The sequence below is a fragment of the Centruroides sculpturatus genome, unplaced genomic scaffold, assembly GCF_000671375.1.
Source record: "Centruroides sculpturatus isolate CEXI.00-Female unplaced genomic scaffold, Cexi_2.0 scaffold1000, whole genome shotgun sequence".
Lineage (NCBI taxonomy): Eukaryota > Metazoa > Arthropoda > Arachnida > Scorpiones > Buthidae > Centruroides > Centruroides sculpturatus.
The window spans coordinates 294,495-314,347 of record NW_019385287.1 but is presented as its reverse complement, the minus strand read 5'-3'; the positions used below and the strand labels follow the sequence as shown (position 1 = coordinate 314,347).

The 19,853-nt window shown below is 33.2% G+C and overlaps 1 protein-coding gene across 1 annotated transcript in view; it reads right to left on the bottom strand.

The window, feature by feature from the left end:
* Positions 1 to 311: 311 nt before the first annotated feature.
* The window catches only part of LOC111637211 (zinc finger protein 502-like), a 54,341-nt gene continuing 34,799 nt past the window's right edge, over positions 312 to 19,853 (bottom strand). The window contains exon 2 of the mRNA XM_023382651.1: positions 312 to 2,087. Coding sequence (XP_023238419.1) covers positions 667 to 2,087 — 1,421 coding nt within the window. The 3' untranslated portion in view covers positions 312 to 666. The remainder of the gene's footprint in view (positions 2,088 to 19,853) is intronic.

The window sequence follows — 19,853 nt, the reverse complement described above, 5'->3', positions numbered from 1 at the left end:
TTCAAAAAAATGTCGAGTTCTTACACCTTATAAATTACAAAAAAATTTTTGATTTCTAAAACGTGTTTTAAATTTTTTGCTAATTTTAAAAAATGATGGTAACAGAGTTAAAAATGAGAAAAGAAAAGGTAAAGCATATTGTTCACTGGTTTAATATTTTTGGCAAAAATTTATCACTTTTCGATAATTATGTCTTTCTAATTACATTATATTGACATGATAAACTTTCAAAATTTCAGATTAGGGAAAAATATGTGAATACAAACTGATATATATATATGTATTTATAGTGTATGTTGTGTGTGTGTGTGTGTGTGTGTGTGTGTGTGTGTGTGTGTGTGTAGATGTGTGTGTAGGTGTGTGTATGTGTATGCATGTGTTTATATATAGAAGTTTGTACTCAAAACATTAATGAAAATAAAATGTTATTGTTAGATTATTATACTTTCACAAAAATACTACGTGATATAGATCAAAATATCTATTTTGTTTAAAGACGAAAACATGCTAAATTTGAAATTCAAAAATCGAGATTTGATTGTTGAAGTACTTACCAGCAAGCGTTTGAGTCGATAAATCACAGAAAATTGATTGTTACAATATTTTAGTAATTGCAAAAATATATGTAAAAATAGAATGGTGCGATTAAAGAAAAATAACAAGAAATTAAAACATTGACATAAAGGAACCAAGCCCGCCGAACTGGGCAGGTTGGTGTAATCCGCTTCCGATGTCCATTATGTTTCCTGCATTAAGATTCGAAGCGACAGGCAATTGACTATTGTGTAATAACCTTTGTTCGGGATGAAGTACGTGAGGATCAACAGTACTGTTAGACTGATGCAGCACACTAGAGATACGGTCTGTAGGATCTGTTCTTCCATGTGGTGCAGCATGGGCAAAATTATATATGCTCGTAGCAATATTGCAACTATCCCCTCTTGTCATTTCTTGTTTGCAGTGATTTAAGGCATGTTGTGATTGATATAAAGAATTATCTGTTGGAAAATTTGTTGGGTAACAAGTTGAAATTAAGTTTTGACGGCGAGGCTTACGAGGTTTATATGGGGCACGGGCAGTTGCATTCACTCCGTGATGTTTTCGAATGTGTTCCTTCAATTTATCTCTTCTGGTGCTGCTGTAATCACATTCTTCGCATTTGAAAGGCTTTTCGTTCAGATGAATTCTTTCGTGTCTCACTAAATGGCTTTTTTCAATAAAACCTCTTCCGCATGTTGAGCATATATGAGAACGTACTGCCGTGTGTGTTCTCATATGAGAGGATAGTTGACTACGTTTAGGTGTAGAGTAATTACAGTTAGGATGCTGACAATGAAATACATCTCCTGAATGAATGCGTCTATGAGAAACTAAATGAGACTGATATTTGGTAGAAAAACCACAAATATCACATAGAAAGGGGCGATCATTACTATGAGTAGCTAAATGCTGGTCAAGGGTTCCCTTAACAGCAAAGCAACGTCCACAGTGTTCACACCTATAAGGCTTTTCTCCAGTATGGCAACGAGCATGAACAGCCAAATTTGCTTTAGTTCGACAAGAATAATCACAGTCTTCACACTTGAATGGTCTTTCGTCGGTGTGTCTCATTCGATGCGATAACAAAAGCTGAATACGATCACATGTGTAATCGCAAGAATCACATCGAAACGGTGGACCCAAGAAATGTGTTTTCATATGCTGATAGTATTCTCTATTCCACTTGCATGTAAAATCACACAATCTACATTTGTAAATAATATCTTTAGCATGAGCACTGGAAACATGTTCTTCTAATCGCATAGTACTTCGTGCAACATAACTGCAATGCAGACATTTTACCCCTTCATTCCATTTAACGAGATTTTCATTTGTAGCATGCACAAAAAAGCTAATATCGTTACTATCACCATCGTCTCGATCACCATTTGGATATTTTGTTTCAGGTTGAGTAAATTTAGACTGTTTTATTTGTTGATGGCAACGAAGTCTAATCTTTCTAATTCTAGAAGTCGAAAGAAGATGTCGGGCATGTCCAAAACGTAACCTCTGAATATTTGGATTGAGAGTCCTTTGTTTTAGAGTAACTGAAAAAAAATTTTTTTACATAAATATATTATAAAAGTCAACAGTAAAATTATATTTTAAATTGTTTTTAAAGCTGTACAAAAAATTATAAAAACAACTACAGCAAGTTGATCAAACAGTTTTGTAATATGTCAGTAAATAATGAAACATCTTGAAAGAGCAGTTGTCAAGATAAAGGCATCAGTACAATGATAAACATAACACACCTTTTACATTGTCGAGGTAGTGTTATTGAAAACTAATATACAAGAACAAACTCAGATTTATTACTATATCTGAGTTTGTTTTTTATTTTATATTTTTTCCCTAATTGCTCTTTTTAAAAACTTTCATCAAAACTGTCAAAATTATTCTTAGTTTTTATCTGAAAAAATAACACACCTTTTACATTGTCGAGGTAGTGTTATTGAAAACTAATATACAAGAACAAACTCAGATTTATTACTATATCTAAGTTTGTTTTTTATTTTATATTTATATTTTTATACATTATTCTTCTGTTATTTTCTTGTTTTTGTACGTTTTTTAAATATATGTACAGCTCTCCCTTGATAGTCCGACGTTTTTTAATCCGACATGCTCAGTAGTCCGACGCACGTCCCGTCAAGGTACCCGTCCCCGTTACGTGTCTGCTTGCACAGAAGCATGTCGCGACGTTAATCTCCCCATCNTATTTTATATTTATATTTTATAAATTAGTCTTCTGTTATTTTTTTATTTTTATATGTTGTCAAGTTTTGAATTTAAATATATGTATTCCATTTTTGGAATGCAGATGTTCCAATTCTCTAATTCAACCTGAGGATGGCCTATAGAATACGCCAAAAACGTTAGTTTTCAATAAAACTACCTTGGTAAAAAGCGTTATGATTATGTAATTATTTGCTGAGCACCATTCTGTTTAAAATTAGTAGTGTTTCATGTGTTAAAAAGTATGCTGATGCCTTTGATAAGTAGATATTTGTTTCATCATTTGATAATTTTGTATACCACAAATTCACAATACAGAACAGCCAGATTAGACATATTTGACATCATTGAAAGTTAGCGATGTTTTTATCTTGGCAACTGCTCCTTCAAGATGGAAAACAGATAAAAATTTTTATCTATTTTTTCAAATTTATCTATGTTAAGTCTGGCCTATAAGGAGTACAGTCTAAAGCTTTGAGTCTCTATGCCATTCGTGGTTGGACATTTCAAGAAAGAATCATATCATTATGAAAACCAGATGCTTTTATATGACCTTACATAACCTTTTTAATGATATTTGAGACTAGGTTTCCAAGCAGGTCAGCCATGTTGAATGGCTACAGCTGTGCTTTTTTTAACAGATATTTTTAATCACAACATGAAAACAGAACTCTATTGTACTGTACATATTTTGAAAAGTTGATTTTGGCAAGTTTTGTATCTTGAATAACAGGACTTATGAACTTACTTTCTAATTCAGTTACATATTATTAAACAAGATTAACTCAATATATGCTACAAGTAAAAAATTCGCACACTCCTACTTTGTGAGGAAGTTAATAAAATTTAATAAGATTTCAAATACAGTGGGTGATCGGTTAACGAACAGATCGCATAACGAACAAATCGGATAACGAACACTTTCACGAAAGATTTTTATGTTCGGACAACGAACACATGATCGGATAACGAACACCCCACAGAACAAACACAAGAAGAAGCAACGTAAATTAATGAATACCAATGGTCTTCCCTTGTCTTCGGGCAACAATTCGAAATTTTTCGGAGTGTGGGAGACGTCGACATCGACGCTCAAGCCGATATATACCGATCGGATATTATTCCTCCGAACTTTGAAACTCTCCCTTGTAATTCCAGCCTTTTATTTTTCTGACAAAACAATTATTTTATGTATTCGCGAGACTGTCGGGTAAGCACTCGTTAAGTTTTGCATCTGTTTTTTTTATTTTCAAAAAGTGAGAGTATAATAGCAAAGGTAGAGAGTGGGCAGAAGATGCCTAATGTTGCTGGGCAGTATGGCGTAAACAGGTCTACAGTAGGCTGAAGTTCAATCTTATTTAAGAAACATACTGTATAATCAAGAAGATTCAAGCAGCTAAAGGAGTAACAAAAATCACATCTGAGAAATAAAGAATATCGAACAGTTCATAATGGAACACGAAATGGATCTGACGACAGAAGAACGCCAAGAACTCTTGAATGAAGAACACCAAGAAACTCAGCAAGATATGTTTTCTTCTGAAAAAGAGGATTAATGCCAATATCTTATATTAAAGATCCTTTGAAGAAGTGGGAGGATGTCAGAACAACGGTCTTAGAATGGCATCCAAACCAGGTTAAGGCTTGGGGATTTCTGCAATTGCAATGCTATTAATTACTTACGAAAAATCCTGAAGAAGAGAGAAAAGCAATCGACATTAGACAGATTCTTTAACCCTTTCAAACAGAAAAAAAACACGACTAATAAAAACGCAAGACTATGTATGTATGTATTTTTATTATCATCAATACATATAAATAAAGGTAGTTAAAAAGTATATATTTTTTTATTTTGGGGGGTCTCCAGAACCAATTAATCAAATTCCCATAGAAACCTATCGTAAATCGATAATCGGTTACCGAACAATTCGGATAGCGAACAAAGTCTTGGAACGGATTATGTTCGTTAACCGATCACCCACTGTATTTCAAAATTTTTATACTTAGTGAAAAATTTAAATTTAAAAATAAGGTTATTGAGTTTGAATACAAAAGGTTTGAATAAGAAACCATTTTTTTGATAGCATGCACCCTATCTCCTACAAAAAATAAAAATCACATCGCAACAGAATGCTCCAGGAAAATGAAATGGATGAATTATATGGTAAACGAATAAGACAAGGTAAACAGACAATGAATTTTGCTACATGGAATGTACAAAGAATCAGATCAAAGGGACAAGAGATAGTTAAAGAAATAAAAAGAATGAAAATTGACTTTGTGATCTTAACAGAAACAAAAAGGAAAGAGTCAGGAATAGAAGAACTGGAAGACTATATGCATATTTACACTGGTGTACGAAAAGAATAAAAAGCAAAATGTGGTGTATCCATGATGATAAAAAAGAAATTTAAGAGAAATATTACCAACTTTGAAACAATAGATGAAAGAATGATGAAAGTTAATCTAAATATTTTTGGAAGACGAATTACTATCATTGGAATTACTATTTATGCACCAAATCAAATGAGGATGAAACCCATGAAGGTAAAGATTTGTTCTACAACAAGATGCAAGAGGTGATAGATGAAACTGGAGAGACAAGAGAAATAATGTTATTGAGTGATTTCAATGCAAGAACAGGATCATTGAGAAATAACAAAATTATTGGACAATTCAGAGAAAATGTAATGAATGACAATGGAAGAAGAAGACTAATAGACTTTTGTAATAAAAATCATTTTAAAGTCAATAACGGGTTTTTTAAATATAACGATATTCATAAATGTATTTGCATTCAAAATACTAGGCAGCGGAAATCAATCATTGACTATGGTATTAGGAAGCAAAGAGCCAAAATTAAAATTTTAGATGTTGGTTACTAGATAATGGTCTGAGCCACAGGTAACACAGAGAGGTGTTACCTGTGGCACAGACCATTATCTAGTAAGAGCAAAAATCATTATTCCTTACAGAAGATTAATACAGACACAGAAAGAAGAAAGAACAGAAATGGAAGTAATCAAAGATCTTAAATTTAATCTTGAAAGCTTAGCAGAAGAAAGTACGAGAAGACTGTTTCAGACAAGATTAGATCAAAAATTGAAAGAAAAAGAATATGATAACACTATAGAATTATATGAAAACATAAAAACAGAACTACATGAAGCAGCAAATGAAGCTCTAGGACAAATCAAAGAACATGAAAAAACTTTTAAAAAATTCTGGTGGGACAAAGAGGACAAACCTTTTTTGTTGTATCATGTTTTTACATGATACAACAAAAAAAGGTAACTTACTTAAAATAGTTAAACACTAAAAAAGAAGAGGATAAAATAAGATATAAAGAACTTAGAAAATCAACAAAAGAAATTAATTTTGAAAAAGAAAAGATTAGGTTAGGACAGAAACTGTAGAGAAATAGAAACATATATAGGAGGAAGAAAATGCACTGAAGCATGGAAATTCCTAAAAAATATTAGAAATTAAAGTAATAGTAATAAAGGACAGTTTATCTCAATTAAACAATGGGAAGAATATTATAAAAATTTATTAACAGAAGATAGANATATAGGAGGAAGAAAATGCACTGAAGCATGGAAATTCCTAAAAAATATTAGAAATTAAAGTAATAGTAATAAAGGACAGTTTATCTCAATTAAACAATGGGAAGAATATTATAAAAATTTATTAACAGAAGATAGAATTCAATTTATGACAGGAGCTATAAACATAGAAAAGGATATATCAATTCATTTAGAGACAAAACAGATTAAACAAGCATGTAAGAAACTAAAAAATAATAGAGCAAGCGGTCCTGGAGGAATACCAGCAAAACTGATAAAAAATGGAACAGAAAAATTATTTAGAATGACAACAAAATTATTCAAATGGTGTCTTAATGGAGAAGACATTCCAAAAGAATGGAAAATTGGCTTTTTGACATTATCTATAAAAAATGTGAGAACTATCGAGGAATTACAGTAACGGCAACATTTAATAGATTAAATGGATGGATAATAATAGATCTAATCAAAGAAGAATATCAAACAAAAGAAAAAAAAAAGCAGAGTAGATTCAGGTTTAAATGGTTGAAATGGATGCATTGAGAAGATCATACAGATTCTCAAAGAGAAAGAATAACTAATGAGAGAATCAAAGACCTAATGGGATTAAAGGAGACGATTTTGGAAGAAATAAAGAGGAAACAACTTACAGGTATACCTCGACTTACGTTGTTCCCAATTATACGTCGTTTGTCAAAAAAGTATATGGAAAAATAAAAATCAACTTTAAGTCATTTTATTTGACTTTACGTCTGTCCGCCACAAATACTGAAGTCGTAATATCACTAGAAAAGCATTTAAAGCACATAAAATCATATTAAAATATATACATTTACAAGTATATATTGTATTTACAGTACATGCATTCATAAATTTAGATTACTTTTTTCTATACTATATTAAAAACTAAAATTTATTTGTTTGTAAGCTTAAAATAGATCCTTATTAACCATATATTATTAAAAATGCATTAATAAATAAAATACAGAACCAGGAATGGTAATTTATTGTTTAGCCTAGTGACAAGTAGATTCAGAGACAAGTAAATTCAACTTACATCGCCTCTCCTGGAACCAATTACCGACGTAAGGCAAGGTATACCTGTATTTTGTTTGGGCATGTGAAAAGAATGAGTGTGAGAGACTCCTGAAAATGTCAATGGAATACAATCCACAAAAAAGGAAAAAGAGAGGAAGACCCAGACAAACTTCGTACGATGGAGTAAAGTTAGCATGTAGTGAAAAAGGGATTAAAGAGGAATGGTGTATGGATAGAGAGAGATGGAGATGGTTCCTGGAGATCAAAAGATGATGTCAGATGCCATAAACCGAAATACAGATAATGAAAATTGTATAACTAAAAACACAACACCTTATTAATCCAGCAATATTTAATAAGATAATAATAACGTTTTCGACTGTTTTAAACAGCCTTCATCAGTTAAACTATTTCAAACTAAAAGAATGCTAAAAATATAATACAAGCTTTTAAAAACTCAAATTCCAACATAAAACGCAGTCGTATACAAAAAATTGCGTATACAATTCTTATTGGAATAAAAATAGAATAAAAATAAAAATACACATAATCGAATTTTTTTTGCCGCAATAATGCCTATTATAAGATTACCAATATGCACTATGGTAAAATGATTTCCATGCGGTGGATAAACAATCCGCATCCCTGTGGTTAATACAGCCCGTGTTAATGTGGGCTTTGTATATTTCCAACTTCTCAAGATACTTCAGCGCCTGCTTGTTATTTGTGGCCCTGATGATAGAGGCCTTGTCCCAATGCACGTCGACTTCCTGTTGTTTAGCAAAAGCCACGAGTACAGTGCTATCCAAGCTCTTAGTGATGGATTATTTATGTTCTTTAATTCTCTGCATTAAATGTCGAATAGTTGCACCAACATATAAAACGTATAAATATTGCTGGATTAATAAGGTGTTGTGTTTTTAGTTATACATTATCCAGTAAGTTCATTATTTATTTATCTAATGAAAAATGTTGTTATTAATTAAAAACTTATTTTGTTTTTCATTTTGTTTTTACAAGTAGTGCTCATAGGCTGACTCTTGAAATCAAGTAATTTCAGTATCACACAAAAGTACATTTATTGTTCATTATCCTAGCAAAATTTCAGTTGTGAAGGAGAATCCATTACTGAGATATCAAAATGTGAAATTTTAATCCTCTACAAGTCGTACTAGCACATTTATGAGGTACAGTAGAACCTCGATTATCCGGACTAATTGGGGATGAAGGTCGTCCGGATAAGGAAAAATCCGGATAATTGAAACAAACACTTTAATTTGTCTTTTAATGATAATACAACACGTTTTCTTTTCGATGACGTAATATTAAAAGTAAATACTGTATTTAAATCGTGATCAAATTTTCAAGAAACAAACGTTCGTATTGAATTTGGACTACTACTGACCAACGCTAACAGACTACCTATTGTTTAAAAGGCCCTCTGGTGGCGCAAGAAGACGGATTTTATAAAATAAAAAGCAGTTGAAACTGCATTTTTATGAATAAAAATTTGACAAACTATTTATCGTTTTATGACGAGTAAAATTTTTTCGTCGCGTTCGCGGCTTTTAAGTAATGCATAAACCTTCGAGGCGCGAGGCCCTTCGGACCGCGAGGCATAGGCGGTGGCCCACGTCGTCCATGCCTTACGCCGCCCTTGGTCATAGAAATGATGTAATTTGAATATAAATTATTTATAAATACGTATGTCAAGTTATATTTTTATTACTACGTAAAATATATTTAAGAGTTTACGACCACTGTGCTGGGTGAGACGTTGTTGAAACAAAAAAAGTTATGCATTCCATCACGTACATAAACAGTGTCGTAATTCGCCAAGTGCAAATCAGCAAATTCGTAAAATTTTTGTTTATTTTGAACAATCCGGATAATCGAAAATCCGGATAATGGCGGTCCGGATAATGGAGGTTCTACTGTATCACCGTTTTTTCTAATATCCAGTTAAAACTGTTCAAAATATTTTATTTTCTCCCATACAGAAAAACATGACATGTTTTTCTGTATGGGAGTACAACTTATAAAAGATACATATACCCCATAAAAATGAATTTTACAATTGAAATAATGTTAATGATTAATTACATTAGACAATGGAACCAATTAACAAGCAAATAATTCATAAATAGTTGTTTTCACAAAATTAACATTTTAGAAAAACAATGCCACAATTCTTGTTTGAACACCTTTCAGGGCCCTTAGTCTCGAGTTTTTCGTGTTACAACTCCCAATGTGTTGAAGGTGTCATGTGTTTAGCGATGGAGCTGAAGTCCGTCTAGGCGTTTCGATAGAATAGGTCCGAATTTGATCCTACCTCGGTGATAGTAGTTCCGATCTCGCCCACGTGTTCCACGTCCTTTTGTTCATCGGACAAGATTAACGAGGAGACTGATTCCTTGGGAATACCATATTTTATTTCCCCGTGACTACGGAATATTTACAGAGGTCTAAGTTAAATTACTGTACAAATGTGCGTTCGTCGTCAAGCTGACTCCGGAAGATTGGCGTAACAAAAGCGAAGGTTGGCGTACGAAAGTGTCTCTCCAGATCGGTGTCCGAGGACCAAGTGAGGTCAGAGGAGAAAGATCAAGCGGTAGCACCCTCTGCCCTACACGTGGTACCATCTCACACTCTGACGTCAAATTGGTAGTCTCAAGTTCTAACTCACGTGCTTTCCCATCTCACCATGTGAGTTGCTACTCATGTTGAGTCGAGCATGTGAGATTACTACATGAAAATGAAAATGGCTGACAGATACGCAATTCTTATCACTATTGAAGAGTTAGACAGAGCCGAAAGACATTGAGAAGGCAATGAATTTTTCGACCACGAGTAGATGACATTTCTTTTCCTGTCGAGTCAATACTAATAAAAAAATTTTAATTCATAATTAATAAATTTATACAGCAAATTTTTCCAAAAATAAAAAGTAGTATCTAATTCATCGAAAAAGAGTATTAAAATGATAGTAAATTATATGTATAAATTATTAAAAGCATAGACACTATATTAAGATTATTTATTAATCAGAAGTGTTAAGTTCTGATTAATAAATAATCTTAATAGACAAAATAATTTAAGAAAAAGATCAAGGAAGAAAACTATATGAAAAAAGGATTAAATTAAAATACTTTCTCCATTACACAACGGACTTTTTAGCTCCAATACACAATTAATTTTTCAAATATCTCCACAAATCGAATTGTATTTTTCTTGTAAATTCGTTGTCACATTTTCTACTGTTCATTTTCTTATTATTTTCTATATATCTCTTTTTGTTCTTTGCTTCTTTTTTTAAAATAAAATATTGGAGGTTTTCATTTTGTTTCTGCATACTATATTGCTATAAGACAAAACTTTTAACTATAACACGTGTAAACTAATTCGCATTGATTTGTTTACAACTTGTTACAGTAAAGTTGATTGGTCGAATCATTATAGTCGCAAACCCAGATGCATTGTAAATAATCGCATTGTGCTTATCGACACACAAACAAGTGAATATGACCTACTTCCACTTGCCTTTCAAGTTCACTTGATGGGTCTAACTTCAGACTACCAATTATGTGAGTCATAGTAACACAAGTGAATTCGATGACGTCAGTTTGAGTACAACACAAAAAACTCAAGACTAAGGACCCAGTGGTAAAATTGAAACAAAATTCGAGTGTATGGGTCTAGATGCTCAGAAATGTACCACCATATAAAACAAGTGTCTAATTATATTGTCATATCATGGAGCACAGAGCTGATTAAAAACAAGTGTAACTAATTTCAGCAAATTATTCCTTGTTGAAATGCTGAACTCCATCAATTCATATATTGAGCTTGAACTGGATTATTGTAAATAGTTAAACACAAAATAACCTATTCCAGCAATTATTTTTTTAAATTCATCTAACACTTTTGGCTATCTATGTAGCCATCATCAGGATCGAACAGTTTTGAATAGAATTCTTTAAAGTTTAAATATTATGTTCTAAACAGGAATTATTTAAATATATAAAATTGGTAAATTGAGAATACAAGTATTTAAATAATTCTGGTTTAGAACATAATATTTAAACTTTAAGAATTCTATTCAAATGTGTTTGATCCTGATGATGGCTACACAGATAGCTGAAAGCCATCAGATAAGTTAAAAAAATAGTTGCTGGAATAAGTTTTTTTTGTCTTTAAGTATAATTCATATATTGAAATAATTATGATTATATAACTGAAATCTGGTTAAATGTTATAAATGATTTTATTTTTATTTCAGTGTAAAAGTGTCTAATTGTTTAAAAAATTTTTTTAGTGTCTTTGGAGATGTTATGCATCCGATAAAACTTTCAATTCAGTTGCAACATGGAAAATTCATTTAAAAGAAACACCTCAAAATTTAAGTGTTTCTAGCACAGCCTTCAGTAAAGTAAGGAATCTTTATAATTTGAATGCTTTGAATTAATAATTTATATATATTATTACATATTAAGTTATTTTCCAATTGAAATTTTTTCCTAAATAATTGTTAAATGAATTTACAGTAGAGCATCATTTATCCAAAAGCCGGTCAACCGAAACGTTGGTTAACTAAAAGNGGGAGAGGTTAAGGAGTTTACCAACACTCATTATCCAAACAGAGCTGAGGCCAACAGAATCAATGATCTCTACAATGACACCCTTGCCCGTCATTTCCGACAGGTGTTGAAGAAGAGAGAGAAACAGACCACCTTGGACATGTTTTTCAAGAAGCCTGCTGCCAAAAAAACAAAGGATGCAACAAGAGGAGTTGACCCTGCAAGCTCCGGTAGCCTCTCCTGAATCTGACTCCAATTAAAAAACAATAAAAAAAGACCTGCTGAAATGTGTACATAGTCTTTACCTGTATGAATGTGTAAAGAAAGTGTTCCTCCACCTCCTCCTCACATCATCTGACTACCCTGCATAATTGGTGACTGCTCCATTTTCATTTTTTTATGGTACAGTACGGTTATTTTATACTTTGGAACGAATTATATGTTTTAACATGTATTTCTATGGGAAAATGCATTTCGTATAACAGACTTTTCACTTAACGGACGTGCACCTGGAACGGATTAAGTACGTTATACGAGGCACCACTGTAATTCCTGTTTAGAACATAATATTTAAACTTTAAGAATTCTATTCTAAACTGTTCGATCCTGACGATGGCTACATAGATAGCCGAAAGCATTAGATGAATTTAAAAACAAGCCATTTGAAATGATCATTCATTGTGACAAAAGCAGTTTTATGATTATCTTTCAGATTAGTTTGTTTATACACCAGAAACCAGAACTAATGTCATGGGTGATGAAGTATTCTGAATCATATACAGTAATACTCCGACTTACGCAAACCCAGAGTTACGCGATTTTCAAATCTCGTCGATTCATCTTTTCTTTGAGCGCCACACAACCCTTGATTATGCACTCCCCCCACACTATTGTTCAGCTTACATGTTCGGATGTATCGCGCGGAATCCACATATAGCTACAATTTATTTTGTGTTATTTATTTCTGTGTTTGTTATATCTACAGAGACTTGAGAGACTCTACTATGTCATCCAAATGAAGTAGAACTAATTCTTCTGCATGAAACAAGAAAAAAAAACTTTATCTTTGGATTGTAAAGTTAACATTGGGTACGTTCGTAAAGTCGAACGAGTTAAGCGAGAATGAAGTCATCGTTATTCCTATTTCGTTAGACTTTTCGAACGATTCGTTACTAACGCATTTAACTCGTTTGACTTTACGAACATACCCATTATTAAAGACTTCAATACAAAAATGAAAATTTGTGAATTGGAAAAAAAGTTTGATCTACCGGAATTGTCAGTCGGAACAATTATAAAAGGCAAAGAAAAATTCCCGAAGCTGTGAAAAATGCTTGATCTTTAAATTTGAGCATCATTCATAAACGTCACAGTATTATCACTGAGATGGAAACAATATTAAAATTATGGCGTAATAATCAAGTAAATGTGAAAAATTGTAAAATAATATAGGCCTAATTTGTTATACATATGTATTATCTAAGATTTTATTAGACATTTTCTTCTAAATTATTGTTTTCTTTAGTCTCCGGCCCCAATTAAAAATTATTTGTATGTATTTATATGCAAAATTATACCCCAACTTACGCGGTTACCACTCAGTCCCACCTATTGCGTAAGTTTGGGGTATTACTGTAATTGATCCATTATGTATTCTATTATAGGAAAAGGATAGTTATCAGCTATAACAAATTTATTTTAATTACTCTATATTTTTTTCCACCAACTCTCTTGTCTATCAGTATTACATTCCTGTAACACTAATAAACAACATAGGAAACACACAGGGAGATAGATTTTCTAATTAAGTCAGTCTTAAGAGCATTTCAATTTGGTCATTTATCAATTTTGATCATTGAAACACATTTGTAAGGTCTTAAATTTATTGGTATGCTATTCATTAGGTCACTCTTAAATTATTCTAGTTCTAAGCATTCAATACCAAATTTGCCCAAAGTTAAACTAACAGTGTGATTTATTTCTTTGAATATCTGTTTGATCTGGTGTCTCATTTATCTTATTGAACAGTTCTGCTAATGACATTTATTTAGTACTCTTCATTTATATAGTTTTTCTTAACATTCTGCTGTAATTCATACTGATTTTGTTTATTATTTCTTTATTATCTAGAAAGATAGTTTAAACTACTACACATTTTTTATCAATACTTAGATTAAAAACTTTCATTAAATCTACGGCCCAGTAGGAATGAGGAAATATTTCTAATACCAATAGTTCTACCCAATTTTTTAGCTTTCCTATGGTTAAATTTAACTTGATCTGATCCAAATATATGATGGTGTATTTCTATTGTGTATAATTTTATTTTTTCTGTTTCATATTTGACAATCTTTATGTTTAATTCATTTACTATATGTTTGTTTATAATATAAACATTTGTCTCATTATCATAGATTCCTTGCATTATTACATCATTCATAAAGACAAACTTAATAAGTAGGATGTACTGTACAGTACCTGAATTGCTTTTCTAGTTTAAAGCAATATTTTTAATTTAATCCCACGTATCACGTATCTGTTGTCATTGCTGACAACAACAGATACGGCTTAACCCTGGAACTGGATCAAGCACACGACACGCACGTTCATTTTCTGGATATTAGCATTAATGTAGATGGAGCGATGATCCGCACGGAGGTATACAGAAAACCTATAGCAGAACCGCTATACATACCAATAGGATCGTGTGATCCTTTCCATTATAAAATGACGGCGTTCAACACATTAATTAAGCGGGCCTATACTCATTCCTCAACCACGGCTACTCTAAAATCTGAGCTCAGAACCATATCTAATATAATGAAACGCCATGGTTATCACAACCTTATGAATAACGTATCCAAGAAACTACGTCATCCCCAAGTTTCCGCACAAGATGCATTACAAGAAGAAGACAGACCAGATCCTAAACACAGAGTTCCTATCACTTACAACCCGTGTTTACAGAAGCTCTACTCCGAGATTGCCAAAAAGAAAAATATCAACATCACATACAGATGTCCTACAGTGTTTAATATACTCTGCAATGCTAAGGATGCTCCTAACAATCACTTGCTTTCGGGAGTATATGTCATCCCATTGATTGATCATCGCTGTAATGAAGAGTTATTATACATTGGATCCACTAAGCGCTCATTAGGTGTCAGAATAAAGGAACACATGGCTGACATACAACCTGAAAGACTAACTACTGCACTGGCTCGTTATGCTACGGATCCAGACATCGATCCAAGATTTAACGAGGCTAGAATCATCCACACCATACCGCATACTGAGCATCTAAGATGGATCGAAGCGATGTCTATATATAAAGCGGCCCAAGACAACAGGTGTATTAATAATAAGGATGAATTGTCTCTATCCCTAGCGTGGGAAACGCTTATACATGACAGAGAAAATATTCTATAAAATTAAAAACATTTACATCGGAAGAATACGCATGTCTATTGATGACGTCAGCGGTAGAACTCATGGATTTCGTCGATCGTATCTCATTCAAATTTTTGTATTCCATCGAATGTTTTTTACGTATTTAAGTTTTTTCACCTGAAGAAGAACCTACTTCGGTTCGAAAACGTTTGTGGGACCTTTTTTCTTGATAATTTTTTATTTAATATTGCACCGTAAAGGTTTGTAGTTGTTTAATTTTGCTTTAACACGGTGTGGTTGAGAAGTTTGTTTATTGATTTGTTGGATAAACCATTTTTGCTTTGGCATTTGAAATACCAATGATCTCTCTCTCATATTCTATTGCAATTATATTTAATTTTCTTACAAATATATCAGGATTTGAAGATTTTTCCTAAGCTTAGAAGCTTGAGATTTAAACATTGGTTCTATCAAGTATTTAGGTCTGTTTGTTTACTTATATTTAAAGTATCCTCTGTTGATTTCACAATTTGATAAAAATACAAATAGGAAGAGGGTTTAATTGCAATGAAATATTTGGACAGACTTGAAAATATTCCTTGTACTATCATAAGTAAAATTTTCACTTCAGTTAGTGTATCTAGCTGTCTTTTATCCTCAAAGTAAGCTTTCATACTCAATCCAGCATTATATCTCATATTCAAACCTATGTAACCACTAATTCATTAGTAGTATAGAAATAGAAGACATGACACAATACAAATAAAAAATAAATTTTAATTAGGAAAAGATTTAAAAGATTTTTGTAAAATTTTCTTTTCTCTCCTTTTTCTTTAAAGTGTGCCAAGGCCCCTTCGTTCCCCTCTTGGTGTTCCACTTCTTCTGATAGAACATTCATCTATGCCAGGCCTGGCCAACCCAAATTGTTTCATGGGCCACTTTGATCACATGTAACATTACGGCAGGCCACAATTTAGGCAAACATGCTTTTAAAAAAGTAAAACAAATACAAAATGAATAAGATTTTATTGTTATACTAAGAGTTCGTACTTGCACTTGCATATTATAACAATTACGCATACAAATTTTCATTTATTTAATTATTTTGGTATACACATAACAGGAAACAAAAGTTTTAATAGATATATAATATCACTTAATGGGCCACACAATTTAACGTGAAGGGCTGCATGAGGCCTGCTGGTTGGCTAGGCCTGGTCTATACCAACAGTATTACAAAAGAGAGAGACAATAAAGATTTAACACTAATGCAAATAAAAAGATGGAGGAAAGAAACTTAAAATGATACAGACATGTAAAAGAATGAGAAAAACCTGAATACCATGCAAGAATTTGGAATGGATGCTAAATAAGATGAAGAAATGAAGACTTGGATGTACTTAGGTCAGGAACACACACACAAAATTGTGTGGCAGAAAACTGAATCAGAAATCAGCTTTCAGTTCAGTTTCTGTTTTATGCTTTTACTCCAGAACACACATACATAAAAATTCTGGCCCAATAGGAAACACCACTGCCACTAACAGTGCTAATTTTATTAATTTTTCCTCTGATATATCTATCCCTTTGTGTCTTCCATTTTTTCTCCGCTTCCTCCGCTATAATACAGAAAATTTAAATTAACAGACTCGTATTCCAAATTCAAATAAAGAATGTGTGGTCTAAATACTAGGCCTATATATCGATTCTACTAGACCTACCTGTTATTTGAAATTTTGCACCTATAGCCATCCATAATTGTTGTTTAAATAATGCCTTTATACTAGTGATGTAACGAATATTCGGCCACTATTCGGTATTCGGCCTATTTTTTGCTATTCGGCCGAATACCGAATATTTAATCACTATTCGGCCGAATACTGAATACCTAAAAACAGGAGTAAGAAATAAAAAACACAGTAAATTAATCATTTTGGTAACTTTTATCAATGCTGAACATACATTTTAAGATTGAGAAAGCGCAATTTTTTGCTTATTTATGTAAAAGATCAAAGGAAAAGTAATGTTAGAAAGTTGTGTATGTGAACTTTGTCTTTGTGATCGTCGCGCCCTCCCCTCTGCTATGTGTGGGGTCTGTTGAGTTATGTTCATCAAGGGAGTTGTACTCTGGCCCAGGTTAGTTTAGTTTTGAATGTGTGCTGTGGTCTAACGGACATCGCTTTCTAGTTCTCTCCACTTTCTTTGTGTTACCTTCGACATTACCCTCCATTATATCCAAACCCTGACATGGTAGCAGAGCGTGGTTGGTTTAAGGGTTTAATGATCAAGGTTTACCATACGAAAAACATCTAATTGGAGATTCAAGTAAGTGATATATACTTGTTTGCTTACAAAAGGCATAACCCGTCTGAACAAAGAGCAACGCCATGAATAGTGTGGGGACACAGCATGTAGATAAACTCGATGATGGCAACTACGAATCGTGGAAGCTACAAATGCGTAGCATACTTGTTTGCAATGAACTTTGGTCGTACGTAAATGGATCCATAGAAAAACCAGATACCGATCCTGAACGAATAGATTGGCAAACAAAAGATGAAAAGGCTTTAGCATTAATCTTACTAGGCGTTAAGCAGAACCAGTTGAGCCATATAAAGAGGGCAGAAACTTCCAAAGAAGCATGGGATGAATTGGAAAGGATACATAAATCAAAAGGCCCAATTAAAAAGGCAGTGCTATACAAACAACTTTATCAGATGAAAAAGGTAACTGAACAATTAATGTCGAGACATGTAAGTGAATTTATGGAAAAGGCTGAACAATTAGAAGAAGTGGGTATCCCAATTCCAAGTGAGTTACTATCTATAATGTTACTAAATTCATTGCCCGATGAATACGAGACATTTCGAATTACCATCGAGTCCAGAGACGACATACCGAAACCTGAATTATTAAAAATAAAATTAATTGAAGAAGAAACAAGACGACAAGAAAAGGACGAGTTTTTAGTCGAACAAAGTGCACTGTACATGGGACCAAAACAAAAGAAAAGTTCTTTCCGACAAAACTACCCAAAAGTAAATAATCGTTCTTCTTCACAATTCACAGGAACATGTTACATATGCGCTAAACCGGGCCACCGTGCAGCTGATTGTAGAAGTAATAACAGATATTCGCAAAGGAACAATACACGCAAAAAGAATGACGCTATGGCGGTCACAGTACAAACGGCTCAACCTCTAAACTCAACAGACTGGTGTCTTGATAGCGGAGCGACCGCACATATGTGTAGCGACTGTACGAAATTTACAGAGATAAATCAAGATCACAAAGAAATACAAACTGCAGGAAAAGATGCATTAAGATCTGTTGGAACTGGAACAATTAATATAAGCGTGCGTGTCAACAACACCAAAAACACAATTAAGATACAAGACGTGATAGCCGTTCCAGATTTGAGAAACAACTTGATATCTGTACCTAAAATAACAGAACATGGATATTCTGTCACATTCAAAAGAGAATCTGCAACTGTTATTCGCCAAGATGGGTCCATCGCCTTGATAGCAAAGAAAAGAGATCAGCTGTACATAGTAGAAACTAGATCTGACGCAGTATTGAATGTAGAAGAAAGTGACAATCTTTTGAGATGGCATCAACGACTTGGTCATCTAAACATCAACGATCTAAAGAAACTAGCAAGCAAAAAAATGGTAGATGGAATAACATTGAAACAAACCCAAGACAAAATTGACTGTGAAACATGCTGCAAAGGTAAGATTCATCAATTACCCTTTAAGTCATCCAACACGAGAGAGAAAAGTATACTGGGATTAGTCCATTCTGACATATGTGGTCCAATGAGTGTGGAATCCCTAGGCGGTTCTAAGTATTTTGTGACATTCATTGACGACAAAACACGCTATGTCGAAGTAGCAATGCTCAGACACCGATCTGAAGTACTCGAAGCATTTAAACGATACAAGGAAAGAGTCGAAAACGAAACTGGTCAAAGAATCAAAAGGCTTCGTACTGACAACGCAAAAGAATACTTGTCAAAAGAATTTACCAATTATCTTGGAGAAAAAGGAATAAGGAGACAGTTGACAGTCGAGCATACTCCCCAACAAAACGGAATAGCCGAACGAGCAAACAGAACTCTCGTTGAGATGGCGAGATGCATGGTGATTCAATCCAATGTACCTCAGAGTCTATGGGCAGAGGCTATCAACACAGCAGCCTACATAAGAAATCGTTGTCCCAGCAAAGCCTTAGAAAAAGAAACTCCACTCGAACTATGGACTGGAAATAAACCTTACGTTGGATTTGTAAGAATTTTCGGTAGTAAAGCAATTGCTCTGCAAAAGGGACAGAAGAGAAATAAATTTGAGCCAAAGGGAAAGGAATACATTCTAGTTGGCTACTCACAAGAGTCAAAGGCGTACCGACTATGGGAGAAAGGCACTAAAACTGTCATAAAGGCTCGAGATGTGCGCTTCTTCGAAAAACTAGAAACCGAAAACGAACAGGACTTATTTAGTGC